At 38.9% G+C, this 25562-nt stretch overlaps 1 protein-coding gene across 5 annotated transcripts in view; it reads left to right on the top strand.

Annotated features, from left to right (window-relative positions):
* Nucleotides 1–25562, top strand: part of kcnip4a (potassium voltage-gated channel interacting protein 4a) — a gene marked incomplete at its 5' end in the record, with an annotated part of 134632 nt that overhangs the window by 98522 nt on the left and 10548 nt on the right. Inside the window, one exon of one of the 5 annotated variants that reach the window (XM_083937507.1) lies at nucleotides 24114–24213. The exons of 3 other annotated variants lie outside the window; for them this stretch is intronic. In XM_083937507.1, coding sequence (XP_083793633.1) covers nucleotides 24114–24213 — 100 coding nt within the window. Of the gene's footprint in view, nucleotides 1–7553; nucleotides 7681–24113; nucleotides 24214–25562 lie in introns of those variants that run through there. One more of the 5 variants, XM_083937510.1, reaches the window with a different exon arrangement.

Genomic DNA, 25562 nt, shown 5'->3' with positions numbered 1-25562 from the left:
TAACGGGTGAAAAAAGTTCCTGTATGCACCCTGTGATTTGGATCAGCATCAAAATGTAGTGTTTTATTCCTTAGCCCATGCTAAACTCTACCACCAAGTTCCACAGTTAGTCCACAGGACCAATACTTGTTCTGTTATCTATCTGACAAACAGAAAAAAACCCAACTCAAACCAAAACTGCCTTGCCTCAACCAATCACTTCAGTTACCTCTGGCACAGGGCTTAATACATTTAAATGTAACCTACTTGAATGATTAGTCATTCAAAGTGTTTAATTTATCTATTTCTCATTAGGGTCATAAAAACTTGCACTTTATTCAACTGCCTGCTCTTTATAATATTTAATACTGTTGCATATGGCAAGGGATGTCTCCACACAATTAACGGAAAGAAGTGAAACAGTATTAAATACTGAAATATTCATTAGTGGTAGATTATTAACATAGAGACCAAAGTATCCTCTTGCTGGGAATATTAAGCACTGTTTGTTTACTGCCATTTATCCTGGCTTAAAGAGTGAAAGTAAATAACTATTAAGTGGAAGATCCATATAGTAATGTAAATTTTAGATTTGAGGTTTAATTGTATCATTATTTAAGATCAAGATAAGGGCGAAACCAAAAGTTGTATCATTTCAGTGAGTTGCTTAGTAGGCATGCTTACTAATTGATGGGAGAAAATGTTTTGTTCTCAAAGAATAGGATATAAAATTCAACTAGATTTGCATGTGTCCTGTGCCGTTAACCTATTAAAGGTACCCAGATACCCAAATTCATGATTCCTTTAATAACCACCTGTATTGATTTCCTCTCAGTTCCATGCTGATGAACTATGCTCATTATATCTCATCCTCTGGACAGTGGCTCCAGCCGTCTTATACTCTGTCTGCCATTTTATGTCTCCCTTGTCTTTTCCCTTTTTACCACTCCTGCTAATGCATATTCTCCGTTGACCTTTGCGCTCGAAGTTTAGTTTGACTGGCACTTTTGCTGCTGAAGGAGAGCTCACCGTAAATCAAATGACAGGCAGGCCATGCAAAAGTAATCTATGTCCTGCTCTTTGCCGCTACATATTGTCCACAGTGGGCTGTCAGATAGCCATGTCAGAGTTAATATGGCTGAGACACGGAGAGAAGCCGGTCAATGTTATCAGCCACAGCACACTGGCCTGAACTTTGTGGTACTGTCCGTTTGCAGACAATGCCATTGACTTTTCCTTTTTACTCCAGAACTAATCGTCTGGAAAGAATTGGGATGTTGATACAGATCTTATGGTCTTGCTGTAAAAGAAGAAAATGAATGACATTCACCTAGGGAGGCTAACATTTCTTTAGAGAAGCCATACTGTGTTCCCACTGTAATTTTACAACATTCAGCATAATGAAAATGTGTTTTGTCTAAATAATAAATTTGAAGTGTGCATATTTAATTTGCCCCTTGCTTTTGAAATGTGGGTATTTCACCGGACACATTCTTCTGAACCTGACTGGATAAATCTGATTTGAGTAGGAAAATGAGATGGCAATCTCATGTGTTTACTGCCCATCCAACCCTGATGAGATATCACCAAAGGATCTGCATACATACTTATTATAATCTTAGTTAACATTCAATGGACTGAGTGAAAGTTCCCATTTAAAGCTGAAACAGTTGTGCCTTACTTGTTGATACTTTCCCTTTCATCATTTAGGTTTAGTAGAGGTTAAAGGGTCAAAACTAGCAAAGTCCTGAAAATGTATGCATGCACATGCACCTGACAGAGTGAGCTTGTATTATCCAGAGTCCCCAAAGTAAGTCCTCAATAACAGAGTAGCCCCATGGCACTCCACATGGTTGATTGCACATGCGACCTCGCTGAGGGTTGCCCCGGTTCACAGCTTATAATTGCCTTCCCCTTCACAGGTGCCGCTTCAGTAAATATGACAGCCTCATTTTAATGTTGCTTGGAAAACACAGCCCGAACACTAATGCCGCATTGCATGCCTGAGCAAATTGCTGCAGGTGTCGCCTAATCATATCACCCACTTGTACCCTACTGATGTGTAAACAGCGGGACTATCTCATCTTCGCCTCCTTGCCTGTCCACTGCTCGGCGTCGCTTTGATTGATGACGGTAACATCGAAGTCGGCTCCCGTCTTGTAGTCCTGTACTTTTACAGAGACTCACTCTGTGCCTCGAGAAGAAAGATAACACTTGGCCAATACTTAATGGAAATTCCGGTCTTGGGGGTTGTTTGGTAAGCTGCATTTGCTGCTGTGTGAAAAAACTAATAAAATCCAGAGGATTGTTTATCATCAGGAAAAGACTAATTTTAATTACCCCAGCACCCGTGGTGTTCAGTGTAGTTTTATCAGTTTATTGCCCCGTCATCATTACCTGTATTCTTTCAACATTTTAGTCTCAATTGCATATAATAGATGGATTATCCACTTGGTTTCCCTTTTTCTTTATATTGTATTTAACATAACCAATGCGGGTGAGACTGAATGATTGACGTCGTCAGGTCGTGTCCTCCGTGTCTACTCTGCCCAGACATGAAGCGATAAGATGCTCCCCTTGTGAATACTGAGGATACAGGTGACGAGACAGGTGGCAATGATGAGTGAGAGAGAAAAATATGTTATCTTTCCCAAGATCAATGTCTATAAGTCCACAGGGACTGATGAACAAGGCTTCAGGTTTGTCTCTCAGACTTATCCTGTTCATTGCACCGATAAGGACTCCAGAGATGGTGACATGCCAGACCTCAGTGAAGCTTGACATTTCAGTATGGATCACCGTCCATCAGACGACGATCCGTGTGAAACCCTTCCCTGAAAACATGATGGCAGCGCTGGTGTTGTAAGCCGTCATCGAGTGATCGGCCGTTTTTTCGTGGCCATCAAAAGTTTGAAAAAGGGAATTATTATCTATAAAATTTCACAAATTATTTATATATGGCGTCAATCCCAATGTAGGTCAAGTTATTTGTCTGTTCTACATTAGTTCACAATGTTCCTGAAGATCATGGTAGACACTAGTGTATCTTACATCCGTGTTATACATGCAGGAGGAATGTATTTAAATCTTTACGTCATTGGTATGAATTTCAAACTAGCTTTTCTCCTTACAGCAGCTAAATGACTGAATCATATATAATAACAATATAACTGGTATGGTGATTGGGTTCATCACTTTGGACTTAATGTCTCCTGATCTAGTCAGTGACAGCTTTTTGATTTTAATGCTTGGAATTTAGATAGTTAACACAATTATTGTAGGTGAGTGTTAAAACCATTGCTCAGCAACAATAAAAATGTGGAATGTGCTCCTTGAGTAGTATTTGATGAGCCAACAAATAAGTCACATGAGTAATGGCTGCAAGATGTTTCTTTACAAACTGTATTTCCACCAGCCACTTAAAAGGCCTTAGAGTATTTGGTCTGTATTTTCTAGTGACTTACTATACATTCAAGTACCGTACATTACCTTTAGCTATAGAAAACGGCATCAAAGACAAAGTCCATTTTACATCTTGTTGACTGTTCAATGATTATTTAAGGAGAATATTATTTGAGTGAAATATCTTTAATTTCTAATGAGTTCTCACGATAGGGTGCTTAGATAAAAATTAAACTGTCTTTTAGCAAGGGAACCTTTTTGTGGCAGATTTTATTTGGACTGTAGAACTTGGGGTAAGAGATTTTATCTTTTTTCTATATTTGTTATATGTAAGAAGTGGTTATTGAAGTGGTTATTGCCTTACAGATGTTTCATCGATACAATTGAGCCTTCGGTGTTGTAAATACCCTCCACACAACCTTATTTTCCTCAAATCTTTGTTTCACCTCATATCAGTGTCAACATTCTACAGCTTCCATGTTCTTTTCCCCATTTAAATACACAATTATTTGCAATTTCAATCTCCCAAAACAAAATTGCCTTGTTAGGTGCATAAATAAAGATTTTTAGGTGCTTAATCTGTCAGACATGCCATGCTGTAAAAGTGTTAGAGTATTGATTGTCCACAATTTGTATGACATTAATTGAGCAAGATGTGGGGTATGATATTTACCTGTCAGCGGTGTTGATATAATCAGAGATCCTCTCATCGTTGGACAGATTCTGCTTGGCGTGAATATTCCATCCCCACTTTTTTTCCCTTCATACAGTGTGTCTCACCTCCACCCTCACTGTTTCAATAATTTATTGCTTGGATATAGTATCTCTGTGCTAAAGAAAGGTTATGATTGGTCAATCACTCCTACGTGTTAAATTAACCCTCAGTCTAAAAGGGAGTGTTTGGAGAGCCAAGCTATGGCAGAGTAAGGCCAGAGGCAATGCATCCCTCCGGCTTTGGGAAACTTGGCTGCATTCAGGAAGCTGAACATGTGGCTTGAATCGATATGTGATGCGTACATGGCTTCATTGATGTAGTGCCAGTGGCCACATGTTGGGATTGCTGCTGTGAGCTGGATGTTGCACCCCAGGAATCACTGAAGCATCCAACATTTAGGTCACCTTACGCTCAATACACTACACTGTACATGACAGCTGGGTAATGCTTTGAAATAAACCAGCAATTGTTCCTCACAGGACTTTGTTACTGACTTTGATTGACTTAATTTTGCACTATGATTCGGAAGCTTTGGTTTCTGGGTTCTTGGCCTCTAAATGCTCCACTATGTTCACAAATTTGTTTCTGTTTGTTTTTTAGTGCTGGGCAGAAAGTGTTCAGTGGGTTTTAAGAACATTTTGCACCCGAAACAGCAGCCTGCGGCATCATATTTGACACTGGTGAGAGCTGTGCGAGTGAACCAAAACAGTAAAGTATCATATAAAAGTAAGCTGACACATAATAACATTCTCAGAAAATGTTTTCTGAAATACCTGAGGGAATATCATTTGTAAATTACAAAGATGTATGTCGTCAAAATCGTCAAAAATTGTGTTTTCTATATAGCTTCTATCGCAATTTCACAAAACCTGCAGCCGTACCGTGTTATGGCAATATAAACGCAATTTGGACAATACTTCAAGTTCTCATCCTTCGACATTATGTCCATTTTGTACAAAATTAAAGTTTTCTTAATAAAATGAGAAAATATTCACTTTTCATTTGTTACGTATTTAATTCACATGCTGTATACAACATTAGACCTTACCATGTGGTTAATATCATGGACAGAAAACATGCTTTATCTAGATATAGTTATATCATTATCCAGATAATAAATTACTTATAGTGAGATTGAAGATTCTGCCCAACCCTACATTCATTTGATTCATTGTTACGATAAAACAGTTGACTATAGCAGCTTTAAAGTTTAATTTATTTGCTATCTCTTCACCTGCAGTTTGGACTGTTTGGTAATTTAAAGTGATATAATCTGGACATAGTTTTACCTGGCCGAACAAAAAGACTCTGCAGTCACCCCTTACTGGAACAAGCTAATTTCTCAAATAGGAAGCATACATCACTTCATTGTTGTCTGAAAAAAACAGCAGTCTTTTCTCTAATTCAATTACAAGAACAACACACACACACTCAAACTGCCCATGCAGTTTAACTGTCAGTGTGTATATTCCATGGATGAGGCTGACATGGCAATGTCTCGTGACATGGCCAGGGGCCATCCAGATTAAGTAGGATGTGTGCTGAATATTATTTTCTTTTTCAAACAGCATCATGTTAAATTATTCATAAAGATTTTTTTTTATAAAGCAGGGTCATGTCTTTCATTTTCCATTCAGTATTGTTGGAGAAGAGCAGCAGCAGATGAACTGAATGCGTGTGAACTGTTCCATCACTGAAATGTGGCACTTCTTCTAGAACATTTATCATAGAGCAATTGAGTAAGTGGTGAGTCACTGTTTCTGTTACGGCGCTAAGATAATACACTGCCGTGATGTTTGTGATTTAAGGTGGCTTTGTGCATCTGCATTAATGATATATTGATATATTGCTAATTTTATTGTAGACTGAATAAAAGCAACAAAAAAAATACCGTGGCAAAGTCAGTTTTCTGTTCTGAAGAACATTTTTTGTGTGTTTTTGGATGTTTTAAATGTGTTATTAGAGGGGTAATCATGTAATGTTGAGCTCAGACATGGATTTATTATATAATATTTTTTGTAAATGGAATTCAGTTGTTTCAGACACTGTTTTCCATAGAAATCATGAATATGATAGTGGATGATAATGACTGTGCCTACACAGGAGCAGTAGATGGTGGTGTCTTCACTCATTTGCTATAAAGTGACTGCATGAATCAGCCGCACACTCGCACACTTAGTTTCTTCTCTTTTACAGTCCACTACATCTCAGTCGAATTATACTCCTTTTAAAAACAAGTGTTTGCATTTAATGAAGAGGTGTGGATCAAATACCATTTCCCCCTCATTTTCTATACTCTTGCATCAGTGTGTGGAGAGACATACTGTCCCCTTTACCTTTTCCCTTTATACCCAGCTTTTAGGCACAAGGAATTTTCACTTAAGTTACAGTACCTATTTTTTTTTTAGCATTTACTGTTTTTTTATGTGGATTGTGCGCATTGGAGTTTTCCTTACAACTTTACGCCTTTCAAAACAAAGCAAATTATCCTATGAAAAAGATTTCCAAAAGCTTCTTTCCAACAGTGGTTTGAAGCATTAGAGATTTATTTTGTCTTTTTGATTTAAGTAGATTATAAAAAGATGCCTTATAAGAAAGCTGTTGTTCTGGCTGTCCATCTGGTTTCTGACCGGAATTATTATATATATTTTTTCCTCATCCTCTTCAGCATAGCTTGGAAGTATTGCCATTTTCAAGATTTAATGGTATAACTAAACCTTAGAATAACTCAGAACTGACATACCATTAAAATCACTGGCATTTCCTGTGCTGTCATTCAGTGCTGGATTTGCATTTTAGGTTTTGTTTCTAGTGTGTTTAAAGTTAATGTGATTATGTATAGCTCATGAGAGGTTGTGCGTCTTCCAGCAGAGCACCGCACCACACCTCCTCTCTGCCTTGGTCTCTTCTCCCCTCCCTCCCTCACTCATATCCACTCCCTCTCATCTTCCCTCCCTTTACTTTGCAGTGAGCCAGTCAGTTTGCCTGAAAGAGCAAGAGAGAGCCACTAACTGTCAGAGAAGAGTTTGCTCTGCCTGATTTCCACTGCTTTCACTTGTCTCCTCATTTATGAAGAGAGAAAGGGAAAAGAAGAAGGATTGAGATCAGCTTTTGTGGACTTTAATTCCTTTTTGAGTTTCTTACTTCTCAGTGACCCCTTTGAGTTCAGAGAGATCCGCTATGACTTTAGACTCCTCACAAACCTGAGGCCAATATTTCCTGCTCTTGACCTCATCTCATTACAGCCTGACCCAGACTGGATTTAGGGAGCGAGCGGGCAGTAGGCGGGTGCCAGGAGGCTCCCGGCCCGTGCGTGTGGGCCGGTGTAGCGCTGGAGTGGGTGCAGGGGAACTGGAGCGCAGGGCCGGGTGGCAGCACTGGTCCTAGCGGTGTTCCCGAGGGCGAGGAGGCTGGCTCGGGCTCCGGGTTTGGGTCGGGATATGGTGGTGCGGAGTGGTCCGAGGGTGGAGCAATGCTGAACGCGATCTGGGAGACAGAGGGGCTGCAGACAGTGGGCATCGTGGTGCTGGTGTTTGCTTCCATCAAGCTGCTGCACCTCCTGGGGCTCATCAGCTTCTCAGAGGGTAAGACACTTATGGGGTTTGAGGTATAGAGCACAAATGAGGAGAAAGATGATGCAGAAATACAGAAATCACAACTGTAATTTAAAACTGTGTTCTAAAAATGTTATTTTCAGTCAGTCATTTCTATTGACACATCAGAGTTACCCTTTGGTTGCTAGAACTCCTTTGAAACACACTTGAAGACAGCTATTTGGAAACTTGACAAGTTAATGGAGGTCACAATGCCAAATCAGGACTCAGTCACTCAGAAAAAAAACAAATGAACTGTCTTATCTAACAAGCTGATGTTCTGAAAACAGAAAACATGACAGAAATACAGTATGTGTGCGCTTGTGATGTGACTGGAGGGAGGAAGATATTAACCAGGAAAAATGTGTGAGTTAAGAAAGATTGAAAAGCTCGACAGGCTAGTTCGGATTACATTTCTAGAGTTTAAAACTGTAAAATTGGTTAATTTTTTCGTGGTTTGTGAAGGTGGTTGGTGTTTATAGCTCATAAATATGTGTACAATCACTGTTTAGTTTGGACTTACTGCAGTCGTCTCATTAAATAAAGTAGAGCAGCATAGAAGCAGTTTGAGCTCAAAACCAGCCCCTGCATCAGACTGCAGTTTAGTAAACGCACCTTATTTCCTAATTAGGATAATCAATCAGAAGTCTCAAAACTGTATGTATATTCAGGGAGACGATTATAAGAGTGCTAATGTGTATTAGAGGGAAGTTGGAAAAAGCTGACCTGACCTTAGAGAAGTGTTTAGATGAGCACAGAGCGTGTGCGTATTTAGCTGTGGTTGTGTTATGTTTAAAGGCACATGGGAGCACTGTTTTCATTTGAGGGATCTGTAAAGCTCATGCTCAGCGTAACAGTTTATATGCTTCATTAAACAGCGGCGAGTTAAAACTTGCCTTCTCCTCATTCTGCATTAAAAGATGCAGCCAGCATGATATTGATTGTTTTCCATGGTGAGAAGATGTCAAATCAGTGTGTGGAGCGCTCTTTGCCCAGTGGTGTGATCTGTATTCCACACAGGTGCCTTAGACTGCAATTACTTACAGAATATCTGATATCTGAGCCTGTGGTGCCTGAGCAGTCAATACAGGTAATGATGTGGTGCTGAATTCATGCTCAGGAGAGGAAGGGGTGTCGTGGGTTAACAAGTGGGATAGGGTTTGAAAATAAGCCTGAAATCTTTTTAGGGAAATTGTCTTGAAAATGAGGGATTGCAGATCTTTTCAGACATATTAACACTGGCATTCACAGTTGCAGATTATTTGGAGACTTAAAATCATCGGAGCTGGAGGTTTTTGGGGTGCAAGAAAACCAAACCCCAAGCATACAAATACCTGAGAAGAAAGGGGGCCTGGCTTCCATCAATCATCCATTATTATTTTATCCATTACAGATGCACGATTATGGATATTTTTACCTGCTTTTCATGGTCGATACCGATAAGATAATATTCACACTTTTTTATTTTAATAAGAAGTTAATAACCTGTAATTTATGCACACCTTAGGGTAAGAAAGGATGAGCAAAGCTGGATGATTTAATATTTAATAGCTCTGACCTGACCTAACCGAATTTAACTCGCAAAAAAAGTCTTTATTGCGCTTGTTAAGTCAATGAAGGCATTTGGCTTTGTATTAATGGACAACAATTCATCAGCCCTAATTTAATTATCACAGTACTATAATGTAAATTTTCATTTTTTATTTTTAGAATTTATTGGTAGTGATATATATTGTGCATTCCTATCATCAATGAATGTTGATTACCTTCTCTATTATTCTTGACAGTCCTAACCACTGTGCTCCTGCACTGCTTCCTTTCATCATAACATCGCAGCGGTCACAAGAATTACCTTTGTTTACATTTTTGTAACATAAATCCCATTTTGCAGATGTCACATTCTGCAATAACGAAAAAAAATGTTTTTCACCCTTTTTTTTTTTCTAAAACCTCAAGGGAAATGTTTCACTGAATGTGCATTCTTAACATTCATACAGTCAGACATGTTCGCAGCTGGGAGCTGCCCAGTACGATCACATTCCTCTACTGCAGGCCACCTGAGCAGCTCCACTGAGGCATCGGGGGGTTAAGGTCTCACTTTAAAAGCCTCTGTGTGGTAAAAGTAGAGGGAGTTCCTCAGCTGGCCTGCAGATCCAAAGTTGCAAATTCTCAATTGCAGGAAGGATTGTAAGATGAGAGCGTGATTTTGAAGTATTTTACACACTCTTAACTGTCACAAATGCCCTGCAGGCACTGTACAACACTCTGATCACTTTGACTGCACATTGTAAATTACAGTGTAAGTTCACAGCCTCTCCCTGCCACTGGCATGCTGCCATGTTGGAAAAATATAACAAGATCATTGCATAAGCCAATGCACAATCACTAGAGCTCTGTACTGTGAATATGAGCAAGCCAGTCTGGTGAGCAACGTATGGGTTAGTCACTCAAGGTTTAATTATGAATGGGCTGAGGTGTGCATATATTCCTGGTAGCTATCCCAAGGCTAGTATTAGGATTTCACCTCAGCTGGGTGAATAAACTCGGCTAGTGAAATAATATAATGAGCCCTCTTGTTGGAAATTACCTGTCTGTTGTAGAAATTTGGACTCTCTGTAATCATTTATCTTCACATTTCCTTGTCCGATTTTTTTTTTTTGATGCATTGCGACATAACAAGGAACAAATTTCACTTTTTATTTCTCTCATACACACATACACCCTGATATTTTTCACACACATGTTCATTTCTATGTACACTCATACCACACAGAGCCATTAGTGCAAAGTGCTGAGCAAAGCCTCATAGGGTGCAGACTAATCAGTGTGTCACACAATGATAAATAATTCTCTGGTTTAGCCGTATGCAGCAGCATCGCCAAACTCTTACCCCCTCAATCACACACACACGCGCACACACACACACACACACACACACACACACACACACACACACCCAATATCAAATGTACACCATTACCCGAACAGGGATGGAACGCTCTGTCAATTTGGACCTGCCGTCTGCTATTAGCACAGAGTGTGTCTTAGTGCTGATATCCATCTAACAGAGTTCTCGTGTTCTCTGTGTCCTTGATGGGGATTTATGATCCGGCAGCAGAGAGAGTTACTGTCAGCACTGACCTGGGTTGGTTTTGCTGCCGATCGTCTGTTTTCACTTACAGTCATGAGCAGGTCACGACTGTAGGGGGAAAAACTTGTTGCATGAGTGTCTGAGTTGAAACACTTAATGTATTTGAAGTATATACAGAGAAAACAAACAATACCTTGATAGGGCTGGATATTATAACCAAGACTCTGTCACATAAATTGTCACATTAACTTTGACAAAGATTTATGTAATAGCCTTTTTTTCTAAAGTGTTCATCCTAATTTATTCCAGTTTAAGACCTATAGAAGTAGCTGGATAACTAAATAAATCATCGGTCAATACCTTAACATCAGACCATTAGTAGTAGTGTTATTTTATTAGATTTTTCTATGCTTTATTCCTTCAAAGTCACATAGCGTAGTGGGAACTAACACATAGGTAGTTTGTCTGTCTGTGTGTAGACAGATCTTGTCACTGCACTAACATTTCAACAGTGCAAGATGCAGTCATGGAATGTCACAGGTGTGTAGTTGAGATCATAATGAAAGCAAAAGTTTTTTTAAGATTTTCTTCTTTTTTTTTGGACTGCCTTTATTTTTGATATAAAGCCCCTGTTGCGAGGACTTTTGGCCTCAGTATATGGGGCTCCTGCTCTAACCACTGAGCCAACAAGTGCCCTAGACACTTGTGGTTTCGACTAATTAAGACTACTAAGTCTTATTTAATCAAGGCTAAAGCCAATACACTATAGTTGTCATGACTCAATTAATACTTGTAGAATTTGAAATTGTTGTCAAGGTTAAACTCTTGATCAAACTTAATTTGTTGTCCAGAATCAGATGCAGGAAGTCTCTCAGTTTAACTGTCATCCAGCACTTTAACAGTCACTGGAGGAATGTGAGAAAAAATACTCTTTTGGTTGAAACAAGTGGCAAATCTTCAAGTCTGTACTGCGGACTCAGCCTTTCAAAATTATGAATGACCTTTCTGCTGTTGTTTGGTGTCATTCAGTGTTGATCCAACTGTTCTAATGTGCCTGTCATTGATAATTACATCATGTGGGTATAGCTTACATAAAGTTAGAATCATAAAGCTATAAAGTAAGAAGAATCATAGTTATGTTTTAGAGGCCAAGGCAGATGGTGTTAGTCATAGTTTTCTTGGTCTTCGTTTCCTGTACAGATATTTATGATATTTACAGAAGGGCCACCAGTGCGCCAGGAAACACTGTAAAATATTGAAGTGTGTCCTTAATTTTGTTAAGTGCAGAAGTTTATACATTGCCAGTACAAACACACACACACACACACACACTGGTTTATGGGCGTGGCATGAACTGCATCTTTATGTGATTGTTTTCTTGGTTGAGTCATACACCCAACATCAAAATTGAGTCAAGTATTCAGCATCTTTTTCATTATTTCAGATTGTAGCATTTAAGATGTGTTATTCAGTTAATTTCATAGTAGGATTTAAAAGATTAAAATATGGAAACAATGACTCAGTTAAAGGTAGTGAAGTGTGAGATATTTTGTGAGTAGCTCCCCTGCTACATATAATTATTTCTCCAATTCATTTAAAGGACAACAATCAACTGGCCCAATTACCCACTGGCTATTTTCCGTGATGCCGACCGAGAGTAGTGACATGATTGACTTAACCTTTGCCTGAACGTCCTAAGTTATAGGTTGCTCTCAAGTCTTTGGAGGGAAGAAGGGCATGGCGGATTAGCTTATTGAAAGTAAGAGGATGCTGTCAGTCAATTAAAGTCAGGACAGCAAGGACAAGTATCATTCCAGCAATCAGTTTTGATGAAAGCATCGCACATGCATACATTCTGAACGGAGGAGAATGTCAGGTGCTTCTTAGCCAAGGATTTGATATGGGTAATTGCAGTGCTTAAAGGCTCCCATGCAGGAGATCTGGAAGCAGCTTGTATTCTTAAAGATGTATTTAATTAAATAGCCTGTGTGTCATAGCAAGGATGGAGTATGATGAACAGTGTCTGTAAAGCAAAAGATTGTAATATGCTCCGGTGTTATTAGACATGAATATGTAGTATGCCAGTGAGACGTGAACCACAACACAGTCTATGCAGATTGTGAGGGTTTTGTTAAAGGAAAAGTGTTGCATAGTTTAAGCTTAAGCGCTGTTATATAAAAAGAAAAATCACTTTTCCATAAACCTTGAGCTTTCTCTAGTGCTTTGAAGCTGCACATGTGGTGTGTTTTTCAATCAAGGTTACAGAACCAGTATGATTTCAGCATGTTTATGACTTTAATTAGCCAACAAAGTGAATAATTATGCTGCCACATGAATCCAGCAACACTATTTTCAATTATTAAGCCAGTGACATAGATCCTCATGATTAATGCAATAGTCCCTTGCCAACATTATAGCTAGCTGTGCCTTTTTTTCAGCTGGATGGAAAATACCAGGCTTCATAGTCCCTTCTAGTTGCCAAAAACAATTGTTTGAATGTTTCTTTGTTGAAGATGTGCTCTATTTTTGACTCTACCCAAACTGCAAGAGTTCATTCATCCCTTCTCTTGATTGAGGGTAGCATTGCTGATGAAAGTAAAGTGGTGGAAATTGTCTGGCCTGCCTGCAAACTTCATCAGCTGGGTGTGCTAATGTAAAGATAACTGGGACACTGGGATGGAAAGTGATGATTTGTACCCATATTGAACCTCTCTCATTACCATTCCAGGAAAATACACATAGATCACTTTACTGGTTTTAGTGAAATTGGCTGATGTGCAGACCATAAATCACACACAAAACTGGCTGGCAACTTCGCATTACAGTCATGAGTAAAACCCTCATAGTCATTAGAGCATGTGCATATGTTGAGCGAAAGAGTCGAATGGCTGAAGATACATAACACAAATTTTAAAGGTGTAATAACACATTTTTACTGCATGCTTTTGCTAAAACTGTATGTGATTAGCATAAATTGGACATGTCTGTAAAGGAGAGACTTGTGGGTACCAATAGAACCTAATTTAATTTGTATATTTTGAGATAAGAGTTCGAGGGACCCGTTTGAAAATGGCTTTGCCAGTTTTTCCCTTACCAAAATTTAGCCCAACTTTGGAGCATTATTGCTTACCAACAAGCTAGCATGATATCTTAAAGATGGTAATATTGGCTAAGATCACTGGTGCCCGCTGCAGGTCTCGGGATAAATAAGAAATCGGTAGTTACACTATCACAAAACAAAATATTGCAATACTCAAGTGTATCAATATTTTCATACATCCCTAATTGTGATAGAGGTAATAATGTCAGTTAGAAAAAAGATAATCAACCTCCCAAGCCAATTTAGATTCACTTTTTGTGATTTTCGTGGGGACATTTTCCAGTCTCAAATCTTAACAGATGTCCTAATGCCTCAGCTTGGCTCTGATGTTTGTCTTTTGGCTGACATACAGTATCAAGAGAAAATTAGATTTTAGTTCAAAAGCAATGTTTTGGACTTTCAGGCTGTTTGTGAAATAAAAATGGTGAATGGCTGCTAGAATTGGGAGTTTGCTTTCAGTGACTGTATGAATACAGAACTGAATACAGATGACTCAAGTGAGGCTAAAGAGACTCTCTCCTCTTCGAGTACCTTGACTCACCTGGTCCTACCTTAGAATCTCAGAAATGATTGGAGTAGAAAGGGCAGAGGACCTTTACTTCCAATATCGGAGCAAGGTTTTCTTTGAGACAGACTATTATTAAAACGCTTTCAAGTGACAAATGATTGCAATTAAAAGCACAGACTGATCTTCCCCCAGATGTCAATAAATGCCTCAGCCCTCTGATTGTGTGTCATTATAGCAAGTGTGAGAGCCTGCTCTTTCTCATAAAGAACCTTGACATCTAGTCCTCAATGCTCTCATCAGTCACACTCACTTCAGAAAAGCAAATAAAATGCTTTTATTTGATGTCGTAACACTGACATTGACATTTTATATACTCAAACAGGCTAGTTTGAACTGATTATAACTACTGCAAGTGCATAAGCCCAAACACACTGGAGCAAATTGCACTTATGGCAATGGTGAATGCATTCTTTTAGCCAGTAAAGAGCTACTGTAGTTTATGCTGCTTTGCCTTCTGTCTCGCGATAGCTAACCTGAAGGGAATAATCAAGGCTTCAGCCCATTTAGCTGTTTATACAGATCTATCCCCAATCTGCCTAGACTCAGAATTATTTGCATATGTCTTTCATCATTGGCAGCGAAGCACAAAATGTGATGCCATCTTCTTGTGGTCTCAATGATGTGCCCAATTGGCTTTGGTTTTAAGACAGGCCCTGTACTGACCGTGCCTTCCTCTATCTCTTTCCATAAGTTGGTTTCACAGCCATTTTGCCTGCCTGCCATAAGAGATGGAAGCTGTTTTATTATATAACAGCAATGACATAGAGCTCTCCCTGACTACATTCTTCAGGGTTGTTTGTGTTTGGGCCCACCAAATAGAAACAAATGGCAGATCTGTATCCACCTCCCTTATCGCCCATGTGATTTATGTGATATAAAAAGAGCTTTTCTCTTTACACAGTGTGGACTGTTTTGGAATTAGCTTTCTGTTATTGACTTGGATCCACAGATCTAACACTTGCAAAAGCAGAATTGTAATCGGCAGATGTCCACTGTTGGCAGCTCTGGGATTCTGGATGTCCAATATAATTTGTTTTGGAGCATCAGAAAATATTTGTTGCCACAAAGGGGAAATCATTACAACCCAGGAAATACAATGTCAGCCATTGCAAATGAGCTAGACGTTTAATCTTCTGTCCTCGGGCAGATCTGGATATGCATATATTGTTGCCCTTCCCTTCAACTTTCCACAGTTCACTCATTTGATATCAGTTGGTATATTTCTCTTGGGATTATTGTTCTCAGGAAAACACTATATTCTCCAATGCACATGGTGTCACCAAATGCTTTTGACATGATTCTCTGTTCACCATATCCCAACCAGCCCCACCTATCTCCACTGATATTTTACATGTGCAGTGTAAATGTGCAAACTTTATGTGAGCAAGTAAAGCTGAGAACCTCAGGCAAATGAATCTGAACTCCCTGGCTGCCCATTTTATATAGAATATACACACAGAGAATATGTATGGAATTTTGCTGTGCCGATGTAGAGGGATTGTCTGTAAGCAGGTGTGTGACTAAGGAATAGCCTTATCAATAAATCTAAATAGCCAAACAATACTGCCAATTTAGTATTCTGCTGGGGGTGACTCATGCCAGTAGCCTTGGTGAAACTTTAGGCAGGCAGGTCAGGTTGATATCCCATTAGCCTTTTTTATTTATTTATTTATTTATTATATATTTATTTTGGGAATCATGCCAGCATGGATACAATCCACCCCTGGTCAGGCTGCCAGACACAGCTCATCTGCTGTCCTTGTTTTTGTCTCACTGGGTGTAATTTCAGTTGATTGCTAGCTTTGTCCCTGTTTCCCTCAGAAACAACATGCAGCCTTGGGACATAAACACTGGAATGAGGTGTTTAAGTGAATCTGCTGTCCGCAAACTGACTCAATTAAAATATATTTGTCCTAAAAGTAATCTCCTCTCCATCTGCTGATTGATTTAGATATGATTTGCCCTAAAGACGTTTGCCTCTGTATTCGTGTAATGGACCATTGTGACAATTAGACTGTTGTGTTCCATGTGTACACTGTTGCTTATATTGAGTTGATCTTTAGAGAGATGGAAGAGTTTAAATTCATATGTGAAAGAGGTATTGATAAGCCTGCATAGCATGCCGCCAATCGTTAGCATTGACCTAAATATCACGCAATTAAACAAGCCTTTTTTAAAGCTACCATAATGAATTTAGACTCTGATCCATGTTTGGTATTTATATTGACGGAATACTATTTCTCTTTAGCTTGAAACACTGAAAACAGCAAAAGCTGCCTAAATAAGTTCACTCTTCACAGCTTTATTCATAACATTGACATCAAGATTCTAAATCAACATTCAAATTCTGCAAATTTTTTTTGCGTGCCTATATCTTTCTAGAAATAAACATTTTCACTGCAGTCAATGGGGTGGTTTTGGATAGGAATTTTTTTAGGGTGATATAAAATATGCTTGCTGACATTCGATGCTTCATCTGAAATTCAATAGAAGCTTCGTATGTAGAAAATGAAATTCAGGGCAGTCCTGAAAAGTCTTTATTTTTAAGATTAGTTTAACATTAATTTTGACAACACAGTTTGAGGTTGACAAAATGCAGCAAAAAGCCACAGGGCACCCAAAAACAGTTTTTCAACTACTAATACTACTAATACTAGTAAGACATTTTCTTGGTTCTATTTGAGACTCAGCCTTTCCAAAAATGCATCAATTAATTACTTTTTTTTTTAACCAAAACCAAAGAGTCAAATTAAGATGCAGAAAGATGTGGTGACCAGATACAGTCACTCACAGAAGAGACTTAAAATGTCCCAGAGAATAACTACTGATTATAATGTGCCTAAAGCAATGATAGAATCAAACTGAAGCCCAAAAATGTTAAATTCCAATTTAAATTCTCCTGAGATATGTAATACTAATTTCAGCTTAAAGCCTGAAAGTAACTTTGTGATCTTGTCTCACTAATGCTGTTGTGGCCATTGCAATCATCCTATCTGATTTGTGACTGTTTACATATATTGCCCTTAAATGGACAGCAGTAGACACAGTGCAGCCTTGTGATGAACCCGATACCCTAAGACTGGTGGTTGATTGTTCTTTGTTGTATTGCCAGGACTTAGAGCGGCCTATATTAGGAGTGAACTCATGTTGAGATAAGATCAGTATGGAGGTTGGTTCAGGTGTTAAGTTTGGCAGGATGATGTATCATGAACAGCGGGAGCTTAGTGATGGAAGCTTCCCAATGTTTGCGTTGGTTTCTCTTTTGCACCTGTAGCACACAAAAGAATAGTTTCCATTGCAGATGTGTTTTCACTTTCTGGAAATACTCTTGTTCGATTTAGGCGAAGGGTGGCGCCAGTAGAGTATGGAGGAGGCAGGACATGCTGCAGATTACATCATGGTCACATAGCCGATTTATAATTTGGTCATGGACTTGCTGTGAATTATCACACTTTGGGCTCGATTGGACATTATTTGGACTTTGGTAGCTGGCAGAATAAAGTGGGTTTGATGTCTGATCAAACTGATTTGGACATTTGCGTTCTCACATACAGCTCATATGGGTAATGTCTAGATAATTTCATGTTTGCAGTGCATGTGTGAAAGAGGCTCTGCAAATGTGTAACTTCTGTAGGTTACAGTTTTGTTCTGGGTTCCTGAAGAATATGCTTATTAAGTGGCTACTGAACATGCAGCTCCTCAAACTATTCAATGCTTACCATGACTACAAAGTATTTGTGCCAACATGAACTTCTAAAGCATATCAATGAAAAAGGCTCATGTGTTGGTCTTTCTATATTTTATGTATGTACTGTATACATCTAAGACACCATATGCATTGTGTTAAACATTTTTGATTACATAGACTACTAATGATGTCGAAGTGTGTTTGAATTAAAGGGGTTGTCTTTTCCAACCTCCAGCTATGTTGTGTTGCTTTCCATCTGGATGAGGATTTCAATGTTTAATGTCAGGCTCATTTTTTCTTCCTGAACACATTTTCACTGTTGAACATACTGTATGTTTTTCAGTTAACCGAGCTACATCTCCTTTAGAAGGAAAGATTGGTGCTATAATTGCTATGATTTATTACTTTGTAGAGGAAAGTTAATCACTGAGAGAAATAAGCATGTTAGTGTGTCTTTGAGTATAGTGGTATTCACTAAAGAATAAAGAATGATGGGAAGGAACTGGGAAATGTCTTCAAATCTGAAAAGCACAATGCTTTACTTATTTCCTTATTTAAAGGTACCTGTGCGGAAACAGGCCTTTCTAGTCTAAGCATCAAGGGAAACTAAGAAAGGTCACTGAGACTCATTCAATTAGATTAAGTCAACTCAGAGTCACTGTCAATGATCTTCATGCAACTCCTTAAGCTGTATAGGCTCATATGTTGGGTGCTGCCATTTGTAACACAATCATGTAAACTGTCAGAAGATAAGTTGTGCTCCCCTGGAGTCATGGCCTACTTTCGTGAGCCCTGCCTTCTTGGGGACCGCGAGGAACCGTTGCTAAATTGTACAAGTTAAGACCTTGTCTCAGACGCACACATAAGCTCTTTAGAAAAGGCACATGGTGCTAGTATGATACACAGAGATAGAGCTGCACTATTTTAGTGTGATAACATTGCAGGGAAAGGGCTTGTTGCAACTAAAAATTAAGTTGAATTAAATGAATGCTATCAGTGACTGAAATTAAATTAAATCATTTTTTCCACAGATTAAACCCAGAGTTCCCCCATCATAGATCCATTTAGTAGTTTTAATTTGAATCTCTTACCAAGTAAGGGGCTTTTGCACTTACTGTATTAAATTCCTCCATCCCATGTGGGCCCTCAGGCCATCATTTGCCTTTGTGTAGCACTTACTGTGCATACACCCTCACAGCACAACAAAGAAGCAGCAAGCTCAGCAGCACCGTCAAACTGCGTGCTTCAGCACAAGAATTGACTCAAGATTTATTGATATCAAGCAGCCATTCGTGGTCAACTGAGGACATTTTAGATTGCACTGGATATAGATTTCTCAAATATTTATTAACCACTCTTTTTCTGTTCATGGATCGAATTGATTTAGGGCTAGTGAGGTTTTACCCCCCAAGCATGACTTTACCTTTGAGATAAATTATACAGTGTGTCTACTTGTACAGTTGAAAAATGATTGATCTGTCTTGACTCATTTTTGAGGGTTTTATTCTCACAATTATTTTCCAGGATTAAAGTATTTTTGCGGCTTTGTCGGCTCATTGATTAAGAAGATACTGTGCAGTTGAACATTTTATGGCGTCTACAATGCTAGTTACATGTGGTATGCCCTGTGGTAATTATATTTTGCTGAGGTGTTAGTCTTTGTTTACAGCCCTTGTAAGGCAATCTCATTCTCTTGTATTGCCGCAGGCTTAAATGGCTAAGACAGCTTTGTTACTCAAAGGTGGCTTTAAATTACATTTCTGATGAGCTGCACGGTCAGCTACAACCCGTCATTATAGCTGCGGGCTGAGGTCAGGTTTTTTCTCTCAAGGAAGGCAAAAGTATGGCATGATTGTGTGTGTGTGTGTGTGTACGCAATGACTGAATCACTTAAATGTTTATACTCTGCAGAACCTTGCATTTTTGCTTGATATACTTGATTCTTCAGGACAATAACACCCATTTTTGTTTTTGTTTTTGGGGGGGCGTTCACCAGCAAAAGGTTAACCTTTGACCTTTTGTGGTTAAGAGCACAGCACCAGCTGCTCTCTGGATTTTCACACACATACTCAAGTGTCAGATCCATTTTGTCAACAAACTAAAAAGGCACACATTAATCAGACAGCCATGACTGCATGCTCTTTTCCTGCCCGATTAAGCGCTGTGTCAATCACACTCTGCTTTATTCCACTTTAGAGATTGTTTTTTTATTGCTTTCATGTTCGTTCAGCTTTTCACCAACACTCATGCTTTCTATATCTATTAGTAATAGTGCAGATTGATTGCTCTTGTTAACTGGGCATACAGTTAAGATATCAACTTAAATAACCCAGTACCAAGTTGTACAGAAACTGTAAAAGAAGAAAAAAATAGAAGGATTATTTAAAATTAAATACACTATTGGTAACGGTATCACTTACAGGATACAGGATACTGGTATCGTATAGAACTGGTATCATAACTTCTTAGATAATACCCAGCCCTTCTTTTTGTTCACGTAAAAAATGTTGAAGCCGATCCTTAAGCTCCTAGCTAGAAAAGATGTCTCTGTGTAGTACAGTCATTTTTCCAAATAAAGCCAGCTTGCTGTGTCAAGACCAATATCACAAACAAAAGCAACATCTGTCTGATTCAAGCTCAGTGAAGACACTCAGACATCTCCTCCCCACTCACTCAGCAAGGTGTGTGCCAGGCAGGTAATAAGAACAGATGAAAGCTCCACCTTGTCTCTTCATCCTCTAAAGCTCAAAGTTATTGTGTCGTTATAGAGGGCAATATGAACTGGTCGTAAGCTGACAGCAAGACTACAGAATCAACAGTGTCTTTTTATGAGAGGTTTTTTTGTGTACCTCTGTATCTGTGCTGCTCTGTATCTCTGCCCACTGTGAAGGTATAAAGGCTGGAACACATCAGGGCTCCTTTCCAGCTTGTATAAAAGTGTTGGCAAGATTTCTGAAATTTTGCTTATGTCAGCACGAGTAATAACATAAAAATGGATTAATTAAATTGAGGTTAGCCATGTTAGCTGCTACCAAGTGGCCTCTCTAGTTGTATATCTCAGCTACTGAAGGACTGCTGTGAAATGTTGTGCGGACATTCAAGGTGGCAAGAGGATGAATTGCAATGACTATGGTGATGCCTTAACTTTCTCATCATCAAATTTTCATTGTTCGATTACATTAGGTTTATAACTAAAACTAATGACATTCCCATCAACTCCAGCTTTACTTTCTAACTAGCAAATGTTAAAATGCTAAACTAAGCTAGTGATCATTTTCATTAATAAACATCAGTATGTTATTATTATAATTGTGAGCATGTTAGCATGCTAAAGTTAGATAGGAATAGATCTTTATTCTCATTGTGCTTAGAACAATGAAAATGTGTCTAAGCAGGCTGCTTACATGGATGCAGACTCTTCCAATACCATTTTTTCCTTCCCAGTACTGATTCCAATATCTGAACTTGTGTACCAATACATACAGGGAATGAATACCGTAGACCTTACTTTTATCATCTAATTTGATAATCAGTGATTACTTAAAAGTTCATTTTAATTAGGTTATCAGATTAGTAAATAGCCTACCATAATTTTACACAGTATCAGAGGCATTTCCGATAATGGTATCAGTATCAGAACAACTCTATTATTTATAAATGCTTTTGCACTTTAAAGTTATTGTACTCTGTCTAGCACACATACTAAAGGTAGACTGACCTACGCTCACACCACAACTACCTTTTGTCAGGTATCGTTTTTGTCTTGCCCAGTAGTTTTACCCTGAGCCATTCTTCTGCTTACAGCCAATTTTCCACTGGACCTCCATGATGTTGCCAGACCAGTTGCAGATGTATGATGTAGTTCCCACACCCTCTATTCAGTGATGTCATGACAACTATATCTCTCTATAGCCCAGGTTTATAGAGGCCTCTTAAAACTCCAACCTGCCATCTTGAAGTCTGCAGTCTGAATTAATTGTGTGACAAACGTGAAGTGTTGCTGTGATTGACAAATGGTTTGCAGCACTTGAGAGCTTGTCCTAATGCTCACTGCTGTCAATTAACCTCACACTAAATTTTTCTGAATAGCCCATGTGGGATGGGAAATGGGCTTGTGCGCTTTCAGTCAAGGCTGTGAACTTATTACTCAATAACTTTCATTCTCACAGAGTGGTACTGCATAGAGTTTGAGTTTGTGATCATACATTCAAACCTTGGATAGACCAACTAATGATGTACCAAGGTGCTTTTGTTTAAGAAACCGGAAGAAAAATACACTTCGGTCAAGGAGCGTCATGTCATATTACACCTTGACATGAGGTCACAGGGTCCATATTATATTCAGCCTGTGTTTTACACTGATGACCTACAACCTGCCAGACTTGTTAATAAGTAATGTAACCCAGAGAACTAGTTGCTCAAGACATGCAGACATGCCATTTTTAGGCAGCCTTGAACTCATGCTGCTATAGGTTTACATGTACAATGGAGATCAACATTACAGAACAAATTATGAAATTTTGCTTTATTCTGAAATACTGTTATTTTTTTTTGTTCAGAATTTGATAGAATATCCACTGTGGCTATACCACTGCTGTACTAGCACCTTTATATTGTGAAAAAAAAGCAGTGAGCAAAAATAGAGAACAGTAACCACTCAGAAGAGAAGATTTAAACAATGTTTTCTTCTTCAAAAATGAATAGGAAGTGTAGAGGCCCTTGTTTTGAATGACTTCAGCACATCTGTGCCCACAGGACATCACTAGTTTCTCACACTGCTCTGGTTTGATCTTGGTCCATTCTTCTTGCAATCTCTTCCACAGTTCGGTAACTGCAGTTTCTTAGACATTACTTTGTCACCCAAGAATTTCCAGAGAATCTCTATGGGGTTCAGATCTGGACTCTGGGCTTGCCATTTTATTGTTTCAATATTCTTAGCCTTAAGGAACTGCGTAACTCATTTTGCAGTGTGACAGGAGGCATTGTCTTGTATGAAAATTGCGGCTGATTGGGAGACAATTGCATAGAAGTTATTGCATGTTGCCAAAGGAGGTTCACATAAACATTTGCATTCACCCTGCCATGTAGCTGTACCCAACTCCTGCTGCAGAAAAAACAACCCCCAAACCATGACACTTCCTCCTCTGAATTGAACTGACTTCTTTATACACTTAAGGTTCAGTCTTTCCCAAGTCCTACACCGAACATAATGTTTCCTATCAGACACAAATAAATTTAATTTGCTCTCATCACTGTAGTGCACTCTAGATCAGTTCACCTCTGTCCAGACAACATGCTCCTCAGCAAAGGAAAGCCTAGCCTTTTTATTATTTCTGCTGATGAGAGGTTTGGTCACTGCAGAGTGGGCTTTCAGTCCAAAAAGTCTTAAACCGTGACAAACTGTGTGCTGAGACAAATCCTTGTCCTGTTCAGCACTAAACTTGCGAGCCACTCCAGCTGCAGTGTTGAACCAATTCCCCAGTGAGAGTCTTCATATAAGTGTTCTCTAATTTTGCACACCGCAGTATAGTACTCTGAGGTGCCTTGGTTATTTAAAGAAAACATGCTAGGACAGCAGTTGTATAGCCAAAGCAAATATTCTATCAAATTCTGAACTATAGAAAAATAACAGTATATCCGGATAAATCAACTATTAATAACTTGTGCTCTAATTTGGATCTCCAGTGTAGATACACAGAAATGCAAAAAGGGTATCTCATCTAGCAGTTATTTAATCCAGCTGCATTCTACTTATATAATCTCAATTAGCCAAATCCAAAACATCGTCTCCTGCTGTTTCTTAGAGCTGCAGTGTTAAACTAATGCAGTGTGAAATACTGTGTTGTTGTCCTGAAGAACCAACTATGAGGCAGCCTTATGTGAACTTAATAGACCCTCTTGCATGTCCAGCTTCCTAGAATGTGCTGAGGCTGTTAGTTGCCTGGGTAACTGTAAGACCTAATGCTGTATTTCCCAGGCTACCCTCAGATTGTCCACAAGCGCGGAGTGAGAGCTCGACTCATGAGGCTCTTTCCATGCTCCACAGCCAAAAGGGCGTCCTCCAGTAATCAAAGCAAGTGTCTCTTCCAAGGCTCTCCGTCTCTCGCTGTGATGATGTTTTTCTTGTTGTCGAAGATGCTTTTCCTTTCTGTGGCTTTTCTTGATATCAATATTGGATTTAGTTACAAAATATTGCTGGACATTCGTTTATTTTTAGAAATGTTTTTCATTACTGCACATAGAAGATTTAAAGAGATGCTATGTATAGATTACTGTTCAGTCAAATTTCCCCGAAAACTCACTTTGCTGTTCTTGATTTTCTACATTCATTTTGAATTGAAAGAATATATTGCATTTTCCTCGTTCTCACCCCCCACTCGTCAAAAGCGGTAGCTAGGTCAGTGACACATAAGGCACCCTTTAGTGTCTGTATGAGAAGCACCACAGTGTGGTAAGAGGATGTAATATAAAGAGTGACAAAGTTGCTTTTTAATAATAAAAAGCAACAAAATCTGCATAGGGGGGAGTTTCAGTTGGATGGATAGGTCCACCCAGGAGACCACTGTTTACGCCCTATGTAAAAGCAAAGGTTTTGTTTTTTAACTATGTATGTTAAGTTATGTGCGTAACTACGTACATAAGTAATGTAACAAACATGACTATTTTAAGACACAATCCTTTCCATAACGAAGTAGTTTTGTTGTCTAAACCTAACCAAGAAGATTAAATGTACTTATTTTAACCCAAACAGCAATATTTTCCTCAACCTAACCCAGTGGTTTTGCTGCCTTAACCTAAACATACCCTGCACGTTTCAAAAATTCTGCCAAAAACATACCTAGAGCATTAAAAAAGTGGTCCCGATCAAGTGGCTGTATATGACACGTTTAGAGTAAGAACATGTTGCATTTTGCATATTTTCATCATACTCATCATATCTAAAAATGACGCAACCATATGTCTCCAGATTCTTGTGGTCAGTTAGAAGACCTGGCCTTTTGGCTGTGGGCCACGATAGCACCCTTGAAGCTAATGATGCATTTAGACATTGTCTCATTTCAGGTATATGCAAGGCCCTGTACCAACAAGACGAGTCAAACGCTATGCTGCAAGAACAGTGCTGTGGGTGACTGGGCCCAGACAGCATCTGCCATCATTACAGACCCATTAAAAAGTTTCACAGGGTCCATGAAGAGGCTCCCTGCCATGAAGACTTTGTTCAGGGGCCTCAAAAACACTAATTATCTCTGCTCAAGTGTTTGGTGTAGAGAAGAATAGGGCATTTTTTTCACTTTTGTGAAGTAACATTTGCAAAGGACCTGATATAACGAGGAGGAAAAGGGCTTCCAAGTGGAATTACTTCAATGGATTTTCTTTGTTATCAAAAAGATTGTAGGGTTAGGTCTAACCGAGGTTAGATGCAGGT

The sequence above is a fragment of the Echiichthys vipera genome, assembly GCF_963691815.1.
Source record: "Echiichthys vipera genome assembly, chromosome: 22".
Classification (NCBI taxonomy): domain Eukaryota; kingdom Metazoa; phylum Chordata; class Actinopteri; order Perciformes; family Trachinidae; genus Echiichthys; species Echiichthys vipera.
Note: the sequence above shows the minus strand (reverse complement) of the source record. Positions and strands in the feature narration are given on the sequence as shown.